Here is a 22,598-nt window from a genome sequence, read left to right on the forward strand (position 1 = left end):
CTGTGCTCTGTACTGGGTTAACATAAAAATAAAATTAAAAAAAAAAAAAAACCAGAAAGTTAACCCCAGATCTAAGCAAAGAATGAATTCTGAGCAAGTCAAACAGATTCCAAAGGGAAAAGAATTTTAAATAATAGTAACAATGAATCACTAAATTGGGGACAAAGATCACCAGGAAGATGGTGAAAACAGTTGCCCTCAGAAAAGTGAGGGAGTGAGGACAGGCAGGAGAGGAATCACAAGACAATAGGGCTTGTCCCGAATCACATAGGGCTGGCTCAGAGAAAGTCTAATCTAGAAGCTATATCACCTAACTCCCAGGACTGTGCTATTTCCACTACACCAAACATGCTCCTGCTTGTCAACAGGAATGGAATAAAGGCTTGGGGGGTGGGGGGAATTAATTCATATATAGCATTTAATCTTTCAAAGGACTTTCACATATATATTATCTTATTGGATATTTATGATAACACTATGACTTAAGAATGGTGCCCCTCTAGTAGAGCACTTTGGAAAACACAAGCATTACCAAGTGTTTGTTGAGATAAATTATTTTAAAGAAGAAGAAGCAGATACTCCTAAAGGTCATATGACTTAAGGTCATATAGCTAGCTACTGGCAGCAACTGGACAATAGAACAGAAAGCTCCTAATTCCTAGGCTGTTATATTTTCTGCTGGGCAGTAATATTTTCCCAGTTTGTAAACTCTGAAAAAAATAGATATACAGTTTAACCCCAGAGTCAAAAGGAAGCAGTAGGTTAAATATGATAGTTAAATGGAATGAGGGAATGAAGGGGATTCTTAAATCTCCTTCTGTAGAGAGACATATGACTTCACCAGCTTCATTTAGTAAAAGCTTGTCCTAGATCATGCCATCCAAGCAGTCAACTTCCACAGCATGCTCCATCCTCTGAGCAGGTGGATCTTCTTTCCCCCCTGCCCCTTACAAAAGCCACAGCTCTCACATTCAACATATCCTTCCAACCATTGGTGTGGCCACTGAGTTCAGGCCGGGCCAGGCCAGCATTGTTGATACAGATATCCACACCATTATGCTGAGTTTGAACAACTGAGAACATGGATAGAATGTCTTCTTCTTGGGACAGGTCACATTTGTAGGGGACCAGAGTCCCAGGGTAGCCAGCACTCTGACACTCAGCAGCCAGTTTTCTGGGAATAAAGAGAAAAAATCTGGTCAAAGGACTAACAGATTTGAGTGGCTAAGTTCTTTCCCTGTCAAGTCACAACTCTTTCACCCTACCCCTCCAATCAAAATCTAAAAAGATTACTTTTCAGTAGTCACCACCAAGTTCCCCCTAAACAACAGATGGTCCACAGCTTGGGTGATGAAGAGAGAGACAGAAGTGAAGTTGGGTCCTAGTGCTAGGCCTCCTATCTATAGAATGAAAAAAAAGAATCTACCCAACCTCCAATTGTGAGGAGGAAGGATCCAGGATAGAAAATGTAGAGGTGGCAAGTATACCCAAGAAAAGAATAATGTCTACCTCCATCTAGAAATTCTCTTCTCCTGGCCAGCAGTCCACAACCTTCTTTCCTCCATTTTAGCCAAGAAAGTCACTGATAAGCCAGAACTTCTAATCCCTACCCTGACATGTTTGGAGCTACTCTTCCTACCTCCCAGAAAGGATCCAGGAACTGCCAGAACGGAACTTCCTCCTCACCTACCCTCCTCTTCCCACCCCTGGAAAAGGAAGGAATGCTATCCAGAAAGTTTGCTTTACATTTTTCACAAAATTTTAAATCAGGCAGGAGAGAGATATCCCTAGCCTGAGTTTTTCCCCTCCAACCATCCAGTGTCATGCTATTCCTAATCTTCCCTCCCCCAATAAGAAGTGTCAGGGGCCCTGGATATAATTCTCCCTCTTTTCTCCCCTTCAAGTTTTTTCCTTGGAATTATAAGGTAGGTGAGCTGGTATCATGAATGTGTCTCCTTTATGAGGCTTCCTGCAAGCTCATTTTCCCCCCAGGGAGAATATAGAGTATTTACTCTGAAGAGGGAAGAACTTCAGAAAAAGTAGGAAACACTGAAACATAGAAACGAGGGAGAAGGGCCAAGACAGAGAAAATAGAACCAGACAGACAAACAAAGAAAACCTCTAGGGCCCTGTGATAACTGCACAGAAACTGTCCACTCCACTGAGAAGCAGAAGCAAAAGGAAAACAATCTGGTAGCTGAGGGTGGGTAGTACCCATTCATTCTGGGTACCTGGGCCCTATGAAAGACATATGGGTGCTGGCTCTAATCCAGCTCAGCCATCTGCCAAGCTCCTGAGAGCTCCCTTCTTTTCCTACCAATAAAAGAACCTGTTAATACATAACTCCTATGGCTCAGAAGCAACTTCCATCTCCTAATCTGACCAGGTTCAGGAATCCCTTGCCAGAAAGGTAGGTCCCGGATAGCCCTATGAAGAAAGCAGGCACTGATTAAAAAAAAAAGCCACATCATAGGTGAAGAAGCAAGTGATTTGCAACAGCAAGTATGCTCTCTCCCTACCAATTCTCCTCCTCCAAATAAAATTCAAACGTGTAAGCCATCCTTCCTTCTCTAGGCTCATAAAGGGCAAGGCCAAAACCCTTCCCAACTTAGTACCCCAGACTTTAGCCCTGAAGGGTAAAGGAAGAAGTAGGGCCAAAATTCCCTCAGGATGAGTCTGGATGAAAGGGTCATGGAAATTCAATTCTCCTTATCATTTTCTTTCCATCACCCAACCTAGCCTTCTGTAACTCTCTCCAGAAATCTTAAATAATTTCATTTGTCTCTACCCAAAGGTATTATTTAGAGGTCAATGTGGTTAGACTTGGAGGCTTCTTGGAATTCAATGGTTTATGACTATTTTAGTGTCAAAGAGCAAGGGTACAAAGCAACTGGTTATAGATTAGTGAGGTCCATTTTTCTAGTGACCAGCCTGACCTTCTAGTCACCAGGCTACATTGCCCAGCCTGGGACTGAGCCCTGAGCTGCTAAGAGCTGGTTGGAATGGAGGAGGAAGAGGGTAAGGCAAAGGTTAGGTGGAGCCTGGTGACCCTGAGAATATCAGAGAAGCTTTAAAATGAATCACTAGTCCACTGTGTCTAAGGCCAAGGACTCTGCCCAAGAGAGTGATGACCTCCTTCCTCACAGTCACCCACCCATATTAAATGTCCTCTCCCCTTCCCAGATAAGAACTTTGATCACAGGATGAATGAATGATAAAGCCCTGCAGTCAAGCACTAGTCCATAGGCCCTGAAAGAAACCAGACCATGGTCCACCATAGAAATGTTCTCTGACCCTGAGTTCTGCTTTCTGGGTCCAGCTCCAATTTCTGAGCACTTCACATCTATCACCTCAATAGCCACCGAGCTCTGTTGGAGGTGGGGAATGATCCAGGAGTTCCTTGGGGTTTACATAGTTCAGCCTTAATTCAATACAAAATCACATTTGGAGCAGTGTAAATGCCAGACATATTCTTATCATCCTGGCTCCATAAAAGATAAATAAGCTATCATGGAGTCCATTGCACTTGGCCTAGGTCTGTAATAGCAAAACAAGTAATGAGTGAGGTGAACATCTGTTCTTCCCCTCATCTCCCACCAAATATCTGAAGGCTTTTTTCCTCTCTTCCTAACTTCCCAGTTGACTAATGTTCTCTTACCCTTTCCCTTCTCTCCTGCTCTAAATCCAGAGAAGGCAAGATATCTAGGTGAATGCTAGAAGTCAAGGATCCCATTAGTGTAGATGTCCTGGGGATAAGATCAATAGCATACTTGGAGGAGGTATCAGGTTTAGGAATAATCATTTTTTCAGGCAGCTTGGATAGCTTCACAGGGAGTTTCTAACCAATTCTAAGTCTGGTCATCCTACTCCCCCTAAGGTGTCCTGCTTCCCTCTTCAGGCTGGTGATGCTTATAGACTCCTCCTCAGAATCATCCTTGGCATACCCCAGCTCCTAAAAACTCCAAAATCGGTTCAGTTCTCCCAATTATGGGGCTCTCCTTCCCTGGAACCTCTGCCACCTCGGCCCCCAAACTTTCCACCACAGCCCTGCCCTTATCCAGACCCCCAACCCTAAATCCCTGGGATTATAACCCTCCCCTGCGCCACAAACCTCCCAAAGATCAGGACCCCCAACCCCGAAAGCTCAAGCCGACTGCTGTACCTCAGCTCCCCAACCTTACGGCCCAACAACACATATTTCCAGTAACACAATTAAAAACAGACTGCACGTGCACAACCTTTTATTGAATGGCTTGCCTTTCTCAAAGAGGCAGGGCAGGAGAAAAGCTGGAAGGTCCAACATTGTGTTTACTATTTTATATTAAATTATTCCAAAATTATTGAAAATTAAATTAAATTAAAAATATTCAAAAGCCCCTCCCCAAGTCTTCATGCTCATTTTCTCCACCCGCACAGGGGGGCCCAGACATCCGCCTCCTGGGCGAGCCCCGGCGCGTTCCGACCCGACACAAACACGCATCTCCTCGATCGCGGCGGCCCCCCCAGCGCCCCCAAACGTGAAGCCCCGTGGCCAGCGCCCCCACCTCTTCCTCGGCCCGCGGTCGTCCTCAAGGCGCCCACCAAGCCTCTCCCCCAAGGCCACCCCAGGTCCTCGCGGCGCCCGGGGGCCGCCAGCCCGGGCGGGAAGTACCTCGATGTCGCCGACGGTGCGGGCGCACCCCACCACCTTCAGGCCCCGCCGCCCCAGGGCCCGGGCCACGGCGGCGCCGATGCCGCAGGAGGCCCCGTCACCAGCGCCAGGCGGCCCTGCCAGCGCTCCGTGCCGGGCGCGGCCCCGGGCTCCGCTCCCAGCGGCAGGGCCGCGGGCGGCGGCTTCAGCGGCTCCATGCTCCCGCTGCCCCGCCCCGCCCCGCCCCGCCTCCGGCCCCGCCTCCGGGCCCGCCCCCGGACCTCCGGGCCCGCCCCTCCAGCCCCGCCTCCGGACCCGCCCCTCCAGCCCCGCCTCCGGGCCTCCGGGCCCGCCCCTCCAGCCCTGCCTCAGGCCCCGCCCCCGGCCCTCCGGGCCCGCCCCTCCAGCCCCGCCTCCGGATCCGCCCCTCCAGCCCCGCCTCCGGGCCCGCCCCGCCCCTCCAGCCCCGCCTCATACCCCGCCCCGTCCCGCCCCTCAGGGCCCGCCTCTGCCCGCCCCGCCTCCCACCGTCTCCCGGCCGGAAGGAGCGGCCCGTGGCGCGAGCGCCCCCGCGGGCCGGAAGCCCCGCCTCCAGCCGCCGTCCTCGGCCCCGCCCCCTCCCGGCAGACCCCCGGGCGCGAGGAGGGGGGGCGTCGCCACTCTTGGAGGGCGCTCCGCCCGGCCTCGGCCCGCTACCGTGTCCGGGCACCTGGGCTTCTCAGGCCGCCTCCCGCGGCTCGGGGCGCGGGCCCGCCCCCGGGGGGACGACGGGCTGCGGCTGCGCGGAGATGGGAGGAGCCCGAGGGCCTGCGGGGAGCCGGGAAGTGACTTGGCCAAGGTCACGGCGGGCACCGCGCGGCCTCTCAGCCCGTGGACGCCAGCTGCCTTCACCCACCCCCAGCCACGACTCATTAGACATTCATTTAAGAAACAGCTGACGGTGCCGCGGCCGGGGAAGAGGCGGCAGTTCAAACCCGGGCACCACCTGGACAAATGGATCCGCCTGCCTCGGCTTCCTCTTCTGTAAAAGGGGGGCAGCAGCAACGGAACAGAACGACACCTCATCTGTTTTGCACCCCCATGCGACTATCCCCATCGGAATTTGAACACGGATCCCTGGACTCCCAAGTGCAGTGGGCCGGGTGTCACTGCTGTGGGACAAGAGAGGAGAAAACGTTCTACAAAACGCCTCGCCACCTTCCTCTATCCCAGAAGCTGAGCACCCCTTACTAGGCATCTTCTTCCTCCGGGGATGGGGGGCCAGGGACAGCCAGCCCACTCTCCCTTTGAAGACCTTTAGAGAGAGTTTACCTGTAGTTCTAGGTTGGGGGAAGATGCATAGGAGGTGGGGAAAATAAAAGAGAAAAAAAATCTTCCTGGGCTTGAAATCTGGAGGAGAAAAGACTAATTGTCACCTCTCAGTTTTATCTGTAAAATGGAATAACTATAATACCTACTTCATGGGTTGTGCTTAAAGCTTTTTTTTTTTAACATGAAAGTTCTCTTTTAAGTGTTAGCTATTAATCATAGGTTCCTCCTGAGGATGGGAGAAGGAATAAGAACTAGAAAAGAGGAAGGGAGCCCTACATCAAAATATTAGTTATGATATTTAGTATCTGTGTGACCTGGGCAAGTCACAGCCTTGCAGAGTCTTATTTTCTGTATAAAATGAGAGAGACTGGATGGTCTCTAGGGTCTCCAGAATCTGTGAACAGGAGTGCCCAACCCTTCCTTCTATTCCTCTGTACGCTTTTCTGCTAAGGTACTCAAAGTGCTTCTGACTTCATCCAGGAGAAGTTAACCAATGGCTAAAGGATGGTAGAAGCATCTGTCTCTACCCTTCTGGTTGACTAAAAGATCACTTCCCCAATCTTCACTAACAAGGAGGAAATCAGAAGCAAAGAAATCACTTTTGCATTGGTTTTAGGACCAGCAACCTCTCTCCTAAAATGACAGGGCTTTGTACATAGAACCGGGAAATTGTGCCACAAGGGAAACTAAGAAACAACAGATCTTTGGATTCCTAAGCTTGGGCTTGATCTGTTTATCCACCTCATTCCTTGTCTTCTCTTGTTTTAAGACTTCTTCCCCCCCCCCCCAAAAAAAAAAAACTTTTATATTTAGAAGGGAGAAAAGGACTAGAATGTTAAATTTGCATTCCAACTCTCAAAAGTTCAAAAAGAGATGTTTGTTAATTTAGATTAGTATGAATGGTTGCTTATTCATTCAACAAACATTCCGAGTGAACCCACTGCAAGATTCAAGAGAGGAAGTGTTCAATGTATTGTGTGCTAAGCACAGAACAGATGCAACCTTTGGAATGTAGATGCCAGTAAAGAGATAATACACAGTATGTCACATGCATTAGAGAGTTGCAAAATGGGAGCTCCATGTCTAAGGTCAATATTGAAGGATCAGGGAAGGTTTTGTGGAAGTGATATTTGAGTTGAGCTTTAAAGAAAGAGAAACACTAAAGGCAAAGACAGGAGGGAATAAAGAAGGGAATTCCCATTGGAAGGGGATGGATGAGTGAATGAATTTGTAAAAAAAAAAAGTTATTTTCTATGTACCAATCTTTATTCTAGACATTGGGGGTATAAATACAAAAAAACAGCCCTATAATCAACAATGAGAGAAACATGTAGGGGAATGGTGGCTAGAGATGGGTCAGTTTGGTTCTGAATGTTGCTAGATGAGACAGACCATAGGGACAGTACCACCAATAACAGGGTTGATGAAGATTCAATTCAAATCCCACCTCCCAGAGTTGTCCCTAGGATAAAATGAAATATTTGTAAAATGTTTTGCAAACCTCAGAATGCTACCTCAGTGGTTCCATTTACACTGTATCATGTATGTACATAGTAACATGTTTCCCTCCCCCACCCATCATGAGATCTTTGAGAGCAGGGACCATGTTCTTGATTTTCTTTGTATACTCAATAAATATCATAGTTCCTGATAGATAGCAACTGCTTTATGATGTCTGTTGACTGACTAATCATTCAGGATTTAGGATCCCAAGACCCAGAGAGGGTAGGAAAGAAAAGGGCATGCAGGCAGAGCTAGATGTTGATGAGGAGATGGCAAAAGTGATGACCTGAGAGAAGAGAATGAAGTGCAGCATTCCTGAAATAGTGCTTCCAAAGTAATCCAAATACTGTGACCCCAAGGGGAGAAGTTCCTCCAGGGCATGGTCCCGGGTGTGGGCAGGTAGCCTGAGTTGGAGAAGGGACCTCAGAGGCCAAGGAATCAGTATAAATCAAATCTGGCCAAGAATTCTGTTTACAACTTTAACAAGGATTTTAGGAACTAAGGACTTAGGAGAAGATCTTTTACCTTTTTTTATAAATTTTTTTCCCTATAGACTTTATACTATTCCATTCCTAGGAATTCTGTTCCCTGCAGCTAAGCAGAATAAATCTTATCTGTCTTTCAATTTTAATGTCTCCTTCAAACTTCTTGAAGGAAAAAGTAAGGGTTCTTCCCTCTCTCAACCAGATCTTAATCTTTCCGGTTCTTCCTATGTATCCTTTTAAGACATGGTCTCAAAATCTATCATAATCAATAACTAGTTATTGATTACCTTATATCGGCCAAGCCCTGAGTTTCTGCATGGGCTTGCAGAGACAAAAACCAGTTCTTCTCCTCAGAGTTTACATTCTATCTGGGGAAACAGCAGGTACGCATGCTATCAGATACATATTTGTATACACATAACACACACAAATAGTAAATAGTAAACATAAATATAAAATCATTTCTGGACTTTTATGCAGGAAATTGGGGAGATCAGATAAGGTCCCATGTTTCTAAAGCAAAGAGGGAAGTTATTTTAGGCTCTGTGCAAAGCTTTGTAAAGAGATGGCACATATAATGTGTATGAAGAGCAATGAGTAGGTCAGTTTGGTAGAAATGTAGTATGTATGGAGGGGAATATGTAATAAGTCTAGAAAGAGAAACAGGAAATAAACTATGCAGGATCTCAAATGACAAAAGAGAGAAGTTAGATCTTATAGGCATTAAGGCGCCACTGGAGATTTTTTGGGCAGAGTAGCACTAGACATGTTTTATTACATTGGCATCTGTGTGGAGGATGAACTGGAAACTGAAATCAAACCTAAATTCTTATTCTTTTTTGTTCTTGTTCTTTTCCCCTTTTTTTTCTTTCAGCTTCTACACCCCCCCCCCCACCTTGCAGGAAGCTAGGTAGGTGATGGTGTAGATAGAGTGCATAGTCCTAGAGTCAGGAAGACTTTAGTTCAAATTCATTCTCAGACATGTACTAGCTTTGGGACCCCTGGACCATTTAACCCCTGTTATCTGCAAAAATGGGGATAATAATAGTACTTATTTGTCAGGGTGGTTGTGAGGACCAAATGAAATATCAATTGTAAAGTGCTTAGCCTTTAGTAAATGATAATAAATGATAGCTATTGTTATTACTCCTGGTTCTGCAGTTTAGAGAAAACAAGTCTCCTTTAATAGCTCTTCAAATATTCGAAGATAGCTATTGCATCTTGCCTAAGCCTTCTCTACCCCAGGGTAAACATTTCAGTCCCTTCAACTGATCCCTGTATGACAAGGCCCTTCAGCATTCTGGGTGCTCTCCTCTAAACAGATTCTGTCTTAACAGTGTCCTTCTAAAACTGTAACTCCCAGAACTAATGATAATGCTTTAGATGGGATCTAAACAAAGAATACATGGAAGAATTACCTCTCTATACCTGAAAATTACACCCCTCTTAATACAGACCAAGATAGCATTGGCACTGTTGGCTGCTACATCACATTGCAAACCTAAATTGAGCTTGTAGTCCCTTAAAACCCCTAAGATCTTTTGTCAAAAGTAACTTCTGTCTATACTTGGCTTCCTATCTTCAACACGTAAAGTTTGGATTTTTTTTTTTAGGTTTTTTTTGCAAGGCATATGGGGTTAAGTGGCTTGCCCAAGGCCACACAGCTAGGTAATTATTAGGTGTCTGAGACCGGATTTGAACCCAGGTACTCCTGACTCCAGGATCAGTGCTTTATCCACTGCGCCACCTAGCCGCTCCTGGATATTTTTGTAGTATCTGTCTTTTGCATTTATCTACATTGAATTTCATCCTATTTAGTCGAGTGCTCTAGCCTGTCCAGATCCTTTTGGATTCTGTCATCCACTGTGGTAGCTCTGTGTCATCAGCATATCTCTCCTTCTGCCTTTATCCAAGTCACTGATGAAAATGTTAAATAGCTCATGGTCATGCATAAATCCCTAGAATACTCTCCTGGAGATCTTTTCCACATTGATACTGAATGGACAACCAATTCTGAATCCAGCTGACAATATAATTGTTTAATCCATATTTCTCCATAGGAATGAAGAAATTATAAATTGTTCTCTTCCCTTTTCTGGAACATTTACTCTTCTCCCACCTCTCACTTTCCATGTTCTTTCAGATAATCATATTGGCTGGGTCTTTTAGGACCCAGAATGGAGTTTTCCTGGGTCAGATAGTTTGAATGGCATATCAAGGGCAGCTGGGTGTTCTCTTACAATATACTTGGGTATCAATTATTTGTAAAGGTCATTCTGCTTTGAAAACACAAAGAATTGAATAGCTCTGCCTTGTACTGAAAGTTACTATCACCTCTCTATCCTAAGCAAAGGTCCTACTTCTTCAATCCTTTCTCTCCACATAGATAAAACCTACATGTTTGTTGCCCTTAGCTTCCTGCAGCAGCCTCAGTTCTGATAATGAATTTAGCATTCCTCACAGCAGCTGGGTGATCTACTGAATAGAACACTGTTCCAAATTTAGGAAGACCTGATTCAAATTCAGACTCAAGACTTACTGTGAGTCTCTGGGCAAATCATTTAACCTAACCTGTTTGCCTAAGTTTCATCTGCAAAATGGGGATAATAATAGTACCTACTTCCCAAGATACTGAGTTGTGAAGTCCAAATGAAAAACTAATTGTAAAGTACTTAGCACAGCACAGAAGTATTTATATTATTCCTGGTTCTATTGTCTAGAGACAAGTTGAGCATCAAATGAGATCACTGTAAAGACAGGGCCTGCCTTACAATAAGCACTACATAAATATTACCATCTTTATTATTATAAGAGAAGCCATCATTCCATTGTGATCAGCCCACATTTGGAAGTGTTCAGTTCTGCGTGCATTTCAGACTTCTCTCCTTTTCAGTGACACTAATCTCTCTTGGTTCTCTGGCTCCCTAAAGACTAATTCTCAGGCTATTTTGCTTAACTGTGCTCCATGGCTTTTCCCTTACTCTAGGTCTATTCTCTTTCTGCACCTTTTATTTTTGTGATCCTATGCATTCCAACAAGTTCACACACGTATTATCCCCTATCTACATATCCAATTGACTATACCCTATGTATACCATCCATCTCATGTATCTCTCAAAAGAACAAACTACAGAATGGGATCTTTGACAGAAAGAGGAGATCTAGTTCTAAGAGTTCTGTCTTATTAAGGAAGGATTGGAGAGGAGACAACAGACCTGTTAAGATATGGTAGAGATCTAAGTGGGTGTGGTGAGAACATAGGGAAGCTACCAGGACTTTGTCACTGGGAATGATAAGGAGAATTCAAAGATCGAAGGGCTGTAAACATGGGAGACTGAGTAAAATGGTGGAACTACAGAAAAATACCAAAGTTAAGAAGTTTATGGGAAAAGGAAAATTCAGTTTTGGACAAGTTGAATTTGGGGTATTAAGAGGGACATCCACATAAGGAGCTGTACTGTGGAGAACATGGACTTGAGTGCCCAGGGCAGTGTGTGTACGTGTATCAAGGTATCCACAAATTCTAAAATATTTAACAATACTATAGACACTTTGCAATTTACAAAACGTTTTAAAACATTTTCTCCTTTTCACAATTTCATGAATTACACAGGCAGAAACCCTTCCCCCCTGAGGCAACAGGCTAGGGAAATTAAATGTCTTGCCCAGTCACAGGGCTAGTGACTTGAGTCAGGCATAAAACAACTCAGATCTGTAAAAAAAATATAGCAAATGATCCTTCTCCCTCAAGGAATAGTATGCAGGGAAGTAAATGTAGGTCTAATAGTGGAAAAAAGCACAAAAATAGGAATTATAGGCCTGGTTCTTTAACTATAACTAGCCACATGACCTCCAGCAAGTCATTAAAAGTCTCCCAGGCCTCACATTTCCCAGTCTATAAAATGAGAGTTCATCTTCCCATCTATATCAGCTCTTTCAGCTCAATTTTAGATGCTGGACTTCAGCCAAATTTCCTCTCCAGGACAATGAGGATACAGAAGGCAATAGTCATTATTAGAGCTTCAAGGCAGAGGGAAAAGGAGCCAAAAGAGAATCATGGGCTCCATTTAACTTCTGCTCTAGATTGTGGGCTTTAACCGAAAACACATTTTAGGAACCACAAAAAGACAATTACACAGAGTCTGTCATCTCCATTTGAAGTCTGTATATCAGATTCATCCCATTCCTTCCTAGTGTATTTTATTACTGATAATTATCTCCTGGTATTGTTCAGTGTACTGTATGTACAATATCAGATCAAAAAAAACACCCAAGTGCCTGTGTTTACTCAGCTACTAACTCAGATTTTTACATGGAGAAGTGCAAAGCTGGCAGCTAAATGCCTCTCCTTAGGGACTATCTTTCTCTTCCTTCAATACTTACACAGACAGCCTGTGACAGCAATAAGCTGTAATACCACAGTAACTTTATTGTTAGAAACCAGATAAGGCTGAACATGCATTTATGCAGACTTCAGTGTATTTATAACTACTCAGTGCAACTCCTGATCCTAGGCTTTAAAGGGCAATTAATTGCCCTATTAGGCAATCCTTGATTGAAAGTCTGCCAAGTTTTGTTCTTATGGGTCAAAATGAATCTTTGAATTTAAGAAGTACTAGGGTACTATATTAGTAAGAAGAGCAAGTGAAGTATGCAGGAAAATTAGGGAAAATTAAAAGGAATCCCAGTGGATCTTTTAAAAAAAGGTATTAAAAACTGTCTTATAAATCAACTAGACACAGGATAAGCAATCAAGGGAAGGATTTATTCTTTTGTTGAAATCTAGGAGTAACTTTTCTATGAATGCTCATTGAAGAGGGATTTTCCTCTTCATCTCCCCCATAGAAACAACCTGAGCTACCAAGTTGGATGACTGACAAACTAAACATGGAAATACTATTATCACATTAAGTAGAAACATGTAGACCAAATTGTACTATGCGTATTAATAAATATTCTTTATTTTTAAATTTTGCACATTGCGCTTTAACATATTACATCCAAACATTTTTTGCAAGTGGATGTCTACTTTGTAAAACCTTATATTCAGCTCATCATTTCTGTACAGAATTATAAGTACAACATTACTTTTGCCACTAAGTTGCTTTTTTAAGTCTCACAGTAAGAGAAACATTTAATGAAAAGAGATGGCTTAAATTATAAGGCAGGCTTGCACAGCTACTCAACTAAACATACAAGCCTGAAGAAAGAACAAATTAATGAAGTTACCTCCACCAAAGTCCCCGAAAACAAAAAGAGAAAAGAATCACATTGATTTAAGATAAAATTCTGCCAAAAGTCACTAAATTAAAGAGTTTTTGAAAGAGAAGGCGCAGTAGTCATCTTGAGTGTTTCAATGAAAGACAGAGCTATTTTATTTATTTTAGTTTGCTCCGGCCGTTGTCAACCAGCCACTACAAATGGGCCTCTTGTGATCATTTAAGCGGCAGTATTTATTAAATTTCTCCTTCAGATGTTGTCGGTACTGTTCTCTATTGCTGTAGAAAGACTGGTTGTTTGCCATAAATGACTGTATTTCATCTTGTGAGATAAAGATTTCCTCATCTGAAGTACATTCAGACTCATCCTGCAAAGGAAAGTAACTGGTAACTAAGACTTGTAAAACAGAAAATGTCTGAGCGACAATATAGGAAATGCTGACAGAATGGGGGAAAAAATAAAATCCAGGCTTTTAAAGTTTAAGTTCAGTTACTATCCAAAAGTTTCAAATACAAATCCTTTTAAATGTTTAAAAAATATTTAGCAAAATATCTAGCAAAATAAGCAATATCTATATTACCACTGGCTTTAGAAGAGAATAATGAATGAATAACTATAATAATGTTAACAACAGCAACGGCAACCTGGAGTTGACTAGAGGGCCGGTTTGAAAGCCAGAAAGCCTAAGTTCCAGTCTCACACATAAAGCAAGCTATATATCCCCTGGCCAAGTCACAAACTCTCTTAGTGCCCCAGGCAATTCCCTAAGATAAGTGGCAGAGTAGATGCTGACCTGCATTGGTAGAATATTTTTTCTCTCTCAGAACTCCCTATACTAAGGAATTCACAAGTCTCATGCAAGAATAGTAAAAATAAGTCTAACAAGTAATTTGGGGGTGGCTAGGTGGCGCAGTGGATACAGCACCGGCCCTGGAGTCAGGAGTACCTGAGTTCAAATCCGGCCTCACACACTTAATAATGACCTAGCTGTGTGGCCTTGGGCAAGTCACTTAACCCCACTGCCTTGCAAAAACACTAAAAAAAAAAAATGAAATAGACAAGTAATTTGAAATTCTACCCTTGTTTGATTTAGGCTCAAATTCCTTATATCTTTACCTGAAAGCATCAACTAACTAAAAAGTATTCCAAGTACTGTCAACTATGGAATAATTTCTAATAGGAACAGTTAAGTGCTGCACTTGGGAGTCAGAAAGACTTTCCTGAGTTCAAATCTGGCCTGAGACACTTACTAGCTATGACATCTGTCAAACGAGTTGGAGAAGGACATGGCAAACCCACTCCAGTATTTCTGCCAAAAAAATCCAAAAATGGGGTGAAAGAAAGAACTAAACAACAAATCTCTTACAGAATATTTATGTGCCAGCTTCTTTGAGAAACAAAATTCAGCCTTATAAGCCCACTAAGAATTCCATTACAAAGGAGGCAGCTAGGTGGTACAGTGGATAGAGCACTCACCCTGGAGTTAGGAGGACCTGGGTTCAGATCTGACCTCAGACACTTACTAATTGCCTAGCTGTGTGACCTTGGGCAAGTCATTCTTAACCCCATTGCCTTAAATTAAAAAAAATAAAAAATAAAGAATTCCATTATAAGATCTGACTCCTCAGTACCACACAGAGAGTCCTAATCATTCTTAACAATATCACAATCTTCATATTATGAACTGGGTTATTTGAGAGTAGGTACAATTTGTCTGTAGTCTTGGCTCTGCTGTGTTCCTTCATGGCATAAAATAGAGGACTGTCACATCCTACTTAGGCAGGAAGAATAGCTCCCATAAAATAACAGCAGAAATCAAGTTTCAAGGATGATGATTCTAAACAGCACTTAACAGAAGTACACTGTAAAGTTAACTTTTTGCCAGGGCTTGAAATTGGGATTTTATAACTACAAAGGTTCATTCTTAAATCCCAACAACTCTTCCAATCTGCTTGAGAGAGGTGGGGATGGGAAGATAACCCAGCTTCTCACTTAGACACTAAGCTTTAAGAAGCAAAAAAGGGGGTGCTCTATAGTAGCTTATGCCTCTTCTAAAGTAAAATTGAACTGTAGACCTTAAAAAACCCTAAAGGCATAGATAATCTTTATTCCATCCATCTCTCCAAGCATTAGTTCTCCCATAAGTTTGCAGACTATATACTATCCGAAACATGAAGATACTTACAAGGAGTTCAACTAAGCTCTTGGCACCTTTTCCAGAGTCAGGACCGAGTGATGCTTCTGCAGGTTCTGCAAATTGTGGTACGTTTTTCCTATGTTCAAACCAAGGCAGTGGCTGCCCACCCTTTTCAGAGATGCAGCAGTTTTCAGCATGCGAATCTTTGGTCTTGTCACGATGAAACACTGTGTGCACGGTATTTCCTGAGGTCTCTCGATTACTGGGATCTGTAATACAGCTTCCAAGCTTTTGGATCTGAAATCACAGTAAATTTAATTACAATTCGAGACAGAAAACTCCTCGACAAATCTGTGAAAAGAGTATTTAAGGAAAGAGAGATTATGAGAAAAATGACTAAGTTCAGTACTTTGAAATGGGATCTAATACCTAGGTGAGCTCTAAAAGACAAAGACAACTGACATGACAAAAGAACACAAAGAAAATACAAGTCACAGCAATTCCTTAAGTGCCTCAGGAAGTTAGAAAATAAATATACTGTAGAGTTTTGTTTTGCTTTATGATTCTTCCAAGTTATTTTTCAAGTTATTGCTTTAGATGCTATGAATTGTATAAAATAAATAATAAAGATGAAAAATGATTCTTGTTATAGCCAAGTTATGAAACCTACATGCTCATCACACTTCAACGTTTTGCTTTTCTTTTTCTTCTTTTTGTTTTTTCCTTTTGTGTTATTCTCTTCAGAATTAGCCCAACACTCCACACAGCTATCGCCATCCTCCTCTTTGTCATCACAGTGATGAACACAGGAATCATCACCTGAAAGAGGGAATACTCTTTCAATTGTACTTTTAAAGAAAAGCTGCTACTATAATAGAAACAAACAGTTCATCCTGAACCTACCATGTTCATCATGGTTACAAATGCCTTCAGTGCAGGCTACATCTGAGCCCTCCCGAGAACCTGTCTCACTCCCTTCCATGCTAGATGAGTATCCACAATCACTACCATTACAGTGCGGAGATAAACCTGAGAATAAACCAGAGGTTACAGTATAATTTGTACTTGTATTTAACATAATTTTTTCACAACTATGTGACTTAGAAATTCTATGATTTTCTTTCATCTAAAGATAAATCAGGACAAACTTTAAGAATACGTGCCAAGCGCTCACCTTTTTTTATTTTAGGAGACCCCAATAGATTGCCACTACTTGGACAGGTACACGAAGTGTTTTCATTGGTAACAATTACTTCTACGCAGTTACCACCTTCTTCTGTACTGCCACAGGCTTTGCAGCTGTTTTCTACAAAGCCTGTCTCCTTAAAAGATATCAAGGCACAAATGTTTATATGACACACTTAAATTATTTCCTTAGCACTTATAATACAGACACAACAGGGGGAAAACAGCTTATGATATCATAGAATATTCAACTAATAACTTATGTCCCAAAATGTACAGTTGTGAGTTAATGTTTACAAAAAGATACATTCTAGAATTTGATAGATTCAAGACTTAACAAGTTCCAACACAGGATTTTTACTGTATCCCATCATTGTAGAGTGGGCTGACTAATACTAACTAATACTACAACTCATTTTCTCTTTAAAGTAAAAGAATTCAAGTCTACAAAACAAAAAGATGTTACATTTCTTGTCCTAACTCAGCCCTACTACTACTTAATTTGGTAATAAATCAATACAAACTTCAAAACCCAGAGAAAAGTTAAAAAACTAATGTTTCAATAAGAAAAACTCAAAAACCAAATTAGTCGTACAGGAAGATGCTTCACTTAGGAATTTTTGGTACAGACTACTCATGAATTGATTCAAAATTACCTTTTCTTGGCTTATTTCCTTTTCATCTGCTGTTTGCAAAGGGGCAGGAATGTCACACACACACTTATTTTTCCGCCTATTCTTCCTTTTTTGACGCTTCTTTTCTTGCTTGAGTTCTCGTACTCTTTCTTCTTCTGAGAACTCTTCACAGAGTTGTTCTAATCGGCTAATACCCTGTACTTTCTCCACAGCCATCTGTTTGGAAAAAATAAAAGATTATGCCCTTGAATAATTTTTTACTCTAATCGACAAATTAAGATGTTATCAGATAAAACATAATAATGTATTTTGAAAATTAGCTTCCATTAAAGATTTTATAAACTTTCCAAGATTACCTCCCCCCCCCCCAATTTTTTAAAAATTCACTTAAGGCAATGGGGTTAAATGACTTGCCCAAAGTCACACAGCTAGGCAATTATTAAATGTCTGAGGCCACATTTGAACTCAGGTCCTCCTGACTCCAGGGCTGGTGCTCTAATCACTGTGCCACTTAACTGCCCCCAAAAGATTGCCAATCTTGAAATACAGTGGGGGAAAAAAGTAATGTAATTTGACAGTATATTCCACCCCCCCCCAATACAATCTCATTTTAGCCAATAATATTTTAACATTTCAATGTTTCAAGATACCAAAATAAATATAATTATATCTCAATTTACTTAAAACAGGTTCTATGTTTTAAAGATAAATTCTGTTAAAAGCTCTAGTTTCTGAAGATATAAAAGGGAAAGAGTAAGACAGAGAATAAGTGACAAATTAAATACAAAACAAGTTGAAGAAGGGTATGATAAAACCACTCCAGTATCTATCTTTGCCAAGAAAATCTCAAATGGAATTGAACACAACTTAAACAACTGAACAACAGCAACAAAAGGTCAAGTCCTAAGATATACCACCAAAGGGATATTAAATACTTAAATTTATTTTTCTCAAAGAATAACTGAAAACTTTTGACCAAAGGTTTTGGAACTGCTTTCCATATCTAATAATATTGAAACAAACTGGGGTCTACAAACTAGTGACTGTGTTCCAAAAGGTTAAATTAAATAATATTAAAGCTATGGGGCGGCTAGGTGGTGTGCAGTGCATAAAGCACCGGCCCTGGAGTCAGGAGTACCTGAGTTCAAATCTGGCCTCAGACACTTAATAATTACCTAGCTGTGTGGCCTTGCGCAAGCCACTTAACCCCACTGCCTTACAAAAACTAAAAAAAAATAAATAAATAATAATAATAATAATAATATTAAAGCTAAAAAGATGTTAAAGATTATTTAAAAAGTATTAGGAGGAAGTAGAAGATAAAGACTCTGTGTCTAATAGGGAAAAAAACCAAAAGGAACTATGACAGAGAAAGTTAAATGATAAAACAGTAGAAATTTTAAGTAAAATATACTTAAGGTTTTATTATATATGCTTTTAGACAGCTGTGTATATTGTAATCTTTTTATTAGTTCTCTCATAACATCTTGTTAAGTAATCACTACTCTCCATTTTTGTAGAATAGGAAGACAAGCATAAAAAAAGTAACAGATAAATCAGAAAAAGGAAAAATTAGGTCTCCCCACCCTTAAAAGACCAAACTTTCCTATGATGTCTACCTGCCACAAATGCTAAGAGAGGAAAATCAACTGGTTTCCCAGTTTAAGATGTAGTCCACTCTTTTTTTTTTTTGCAAGGCAAATGGGGTTACGTGGCTTGCCCAAGGCCACACAGCTAGGTAATTATTAAGTGTCTGAGGCCGAATTTGAACCCAAGTACTCCTGACTCCAAGGCCGGTGCTTTATCCACTATGCCACCTAGCCACCCCACTAGGCCACCTAGCTGCCCCGTAGTCCACTCTTGATCAAACACTCTCAGGAAATGAAATAGCTCCCCTCCATACCTCAAAACTCTTGCGTAGAGCATCAACACCAAGATAGAAAAGCATCTGCCATGTCTGCTCTTCAGCCCGTAGTTTTTGCCAGATTCGATGCAGTCGTTCATAAAGATGAATACCCAGGCAGGTCAAAACTTCTTCTTGGGCTATGTCTATTGTCTTAGCATGCCTTTCCCTTCGCCTATAAAGCATTAAAAAAAAAAAATAGGCAGTGACTTTCCAACAAATCTAGCACATTAATGCTTTTTGTGTAATCAAGTTTATACTTTATAACATAACCTGAACATTAATATGTAGTAAGAAAAGCTAAGTATCTATAAAATATACACAGATGTGTATATCTATGCATATGTAAAACATACATGCATGTCTGTGATATCAAAGACACAGAAACACACATGTGAGACTTAAATCTTACTACAGCTAAAAAAGGATGGTAATTCAGGAACTGGCACTTGAAAGTTATAGCAACAGAATGCTATGCAATAATTAGAACTTTGGAATTACCCAGTCAAATACAGCTCAGTGCTTTTTTGTTTTTGCTAATGACAAAAAACCTGGAACTTTTCAAAGAAATGGAACATTAAGGAAGCAGGAAGTTAAGGATAAGCTCTAAATTATTCAGCTATATCTCTTATAGAAGAGAAGTGATCCTAAAATGAGAAACTAGTTCACCCACACACAAAATGATGTTAAGAATGTGCTCAATTAAAACAAGTGACCAACTTTATATTTTCTAATTTTGTTTTCATAATACCTGGCCAAAGATCACATTTAGTTTGGAAGTTTTGTTTTTCTTTAAATTTAAAATAGCATGCACAGTTCATGAATTGCTTACCTTAAAAACAGAGCAATTCTATCCAAAGTGCTGACACCCTGCTGCCAAGCCCATAATCTTGAGCAACATTAGCAAAAGTGGTTTTTCCATAAAACTATTGGAGGCCCATTTACAGCAATTACCCAAACTAAAGTTTTACAATTCCACATGAATGGAAAAGTCACTTTTAGATCATTTCAACTGAAAAAAATGACATTCATATAACAAAAAAATGTCCATCTCCTTTTGATCCAACTTGGAGCATGGAACTGAACCAATAGTCACAAACCATTTTCTTCCTATTTTTTAGTCATAAAGAAATATATATTTCTGTATCAACAGACAGAACCAAGAGAACATGTATTATGAAGGCTGACTTCAAAACATAGGCTTTATATCTAAGCATATGTAATGAGGCAAAGGTGCAGAAGAGATTTATTTACAAGGCTTAGAAACAAACTTTCGGTAATAAAATAAAGAAGCAAAGCGCTAGATAGCCCATTCTAGCAAATTACATACTCATACCCTCCTGCGAACTCTGGCTCAGCTCGACCCAACAGATGTGCAATGAAATCTGTTTCACAGCATACATGTATGTGTCGTTCATGTGGACAGCACCGCAAGCCTTCATATAGTGCAGCACAATAACCCTTCTCTTTGCTGCAATCAAGCTCACCAATAAGAATATTGTATGCTCGAAGTACTTTATTTTTGCAGTCAGTACAAAACCTAGTAAAAATTTAAAAAGGCAAGCAGTCAAAATAAGAATTGGCTATGATGTAGACTCAAAAGAATGTTAGTACTGGAAGAGATCTTAAGAGATCATTTAGTCCAATTCCCTTATTTTACAAATGAGAAAACTGAGGCTAAGAAAAGGCAACTTGCCCAAAGAAACAGAGCTAGTGATAGAGTAGGGACTAGAACCCAGGTCTCCTGAATTCCGCCCAGTACAGGGTTCTACTACTTCACTCTGCCTCATTTAGTAGATTAGCATAATGATGAAGACATTTTTCTCAATCTACATCATTAAGCAAGCCTCCAGGAATACATTGAACAGATGAATTTTAGTTTCCATTAAAATATGCAATTTAATGTAACAAACAGTTTGAAATTTTCTAAAAGGTTTTAAAATTTTATTTTACACAATTTATTAAAAGTATTGGACTTGGAGTCAGGAAGACCTGAGTTAGAATCCTGCCTCACTTACTAGCTGTAAGACCCCGGGCAAGTCACTTAACCTCAGTTTCCTTATCTGTAAAATGGGGATAATAGCACCTATCTCACAGGGTGGCTGTGAGGATTAAACATGTAAAGCGCTTTGCAAACCTTAAAGCGCTATAGAAATGCTAGTAGTATTATCAAATAAGAGAAAAAAGATTAGGTTCCTTATGTCTTAATATTCTTTAAGCTGAAAATCTTGTCATATTGTAAATTATTAGCATCTAGCTGAGGACTGTCAATCTAAGATGTAAGTGTGTGTATGTTGTGTATATGTGTATGTGTGTGTATATATATATATATATATATATATATATATATATATATGCATACACATATATATATGTAATTGAAAGAAATAGCTAATATGTTCATTACTCCCTCTACTTAAGTCCTCTCTTCTATAACTCCCTCTCCAATTGAAGTTAAATACTCCCTTTTTTCCACTCCAGCCCCCAACTCCACTTCTGGTGCTGGAGGGGGTGTTATGTTTCTACCCTATGGACCATTCGCCATCCCTTTAACTATCAGGAACAGAGTTGCCCTTCCCTGACTATACCTTTCCCCTTTGTTATTTTCCCCTTTAGTATATAAGTTCTTTGAGGGCAGGGACTGTCTTTGCTTTTTTATTTGTATCCCCAATACTTCACAAGAACACAGTTCTTAGCACATACTAAGTGCTTAATTAATGCTTTTTTCATTCATTGATTCAAAGTATACTTTTTTCAAATTCAGACATTTTAGTAGACCTGGTAAAGAGACTGATACTTGCAAAGCCAACACTGTCACTCCTAAGTTCAGCCTTTAAAAAAAATCAGTTAAAAAAAAAGCAATGACAGTGAAGCATGTTTTTTATTTTTTTTTTCAGAAAGCTATGGAGACAGCTAAATACCAGACTATTAGAAGTACAACTTAATTTTTGTTTCTTAAAATTTTGCTATACAGAGGAAAGATTAAGGCACGTGTTTAATAGCAGTACTATATGCACAGAAGCAAACAACACTCTGCAGAGAAGAGTGACTCTTAAAAGAGTTTGCTAAGTCACTTAATAAAGGCAATTTTACAGTTCAAAACATTATCTAATGAGACACTATAACAAAACTTAGTCTACTAATATAGAGTATCCCAAAAGTCTATTTTAACTATTAAAGCTTAAGATTGCACTAAGACTTTTGGGACACTGCAGTACAATGAAATATTTACTCAGGGAAGCTCACATTAAAATGATGCTAAAAAAAGGAGGGGAACGGTCTGGATGTTCTTAAATATATATATATATATATATATATATATATATATATATATATATATATATATATATATATATATTATTTTCTATAGAGGCTGACAAGACACCTTAAAATTCAAACATAACAATAAGATTTAGAACCATGGGAAAAAAATAAGGACCTGAGATGTTTCAAATCAAGAATTTGGCAGATAACAGTTACTCAAATAGTCACTGCTGAGCTTATCTTAGAAAAACTCTCTTCCAGGAGAGAATTGTGCATTTTGCAACCAATCTATAATAAACTTGCTTGTCCTCCTATCTTCACTGCA

The 22,598-nt window shown here is 40.6% G+C and overlaps 1 protein-coding gene across 1 annotated transcript; it reads right to left on the reverse strand.

Annotated features, from left to right (window-relative positions):
- Window positions 1-13,273: 13,273 nt before the first annotated feature.
- Window positions 13,274-20,557, reverse strand: GGNBP2 (gametogenetin binding protein 2; the record flags this gene model as incomplete). Its single annotated transcript, XM_074220945.1, has 8 exons — window positions 13,274-13,516; window positions 15,335-15,583; window positions 15,957-16,105; window positions 16,190-16,315; window positions 16,461-16,608; window positions 17,128-17,322; window positions 19,010-19,184; window positions 20,340-20,557. Coding segments are annotated over 8 exons (1,464 nt in total), but the record flags the coding sequence as incomplete, so codon positions are not given.
- Window positions 20,558-22,598: the final 2,041 nt, after the last annotated feature.

The sequence above is a fragment of the Macrotis lagotis genome, chromosome 2 (assembly GCF_037893015.1).
Source record: "Macrotis lagotis isolate mMagLag1 chromosome 2, bilby.v1.9.chrom.fasta, whole genome shotgun sequence".
Classification (NCBI taxonomy): Eukaryota; Metazoa; Chordata; class Mammalia; order Peramelemorphia; family Peramelidae; genus Macrotis; species Macrotis lagotis.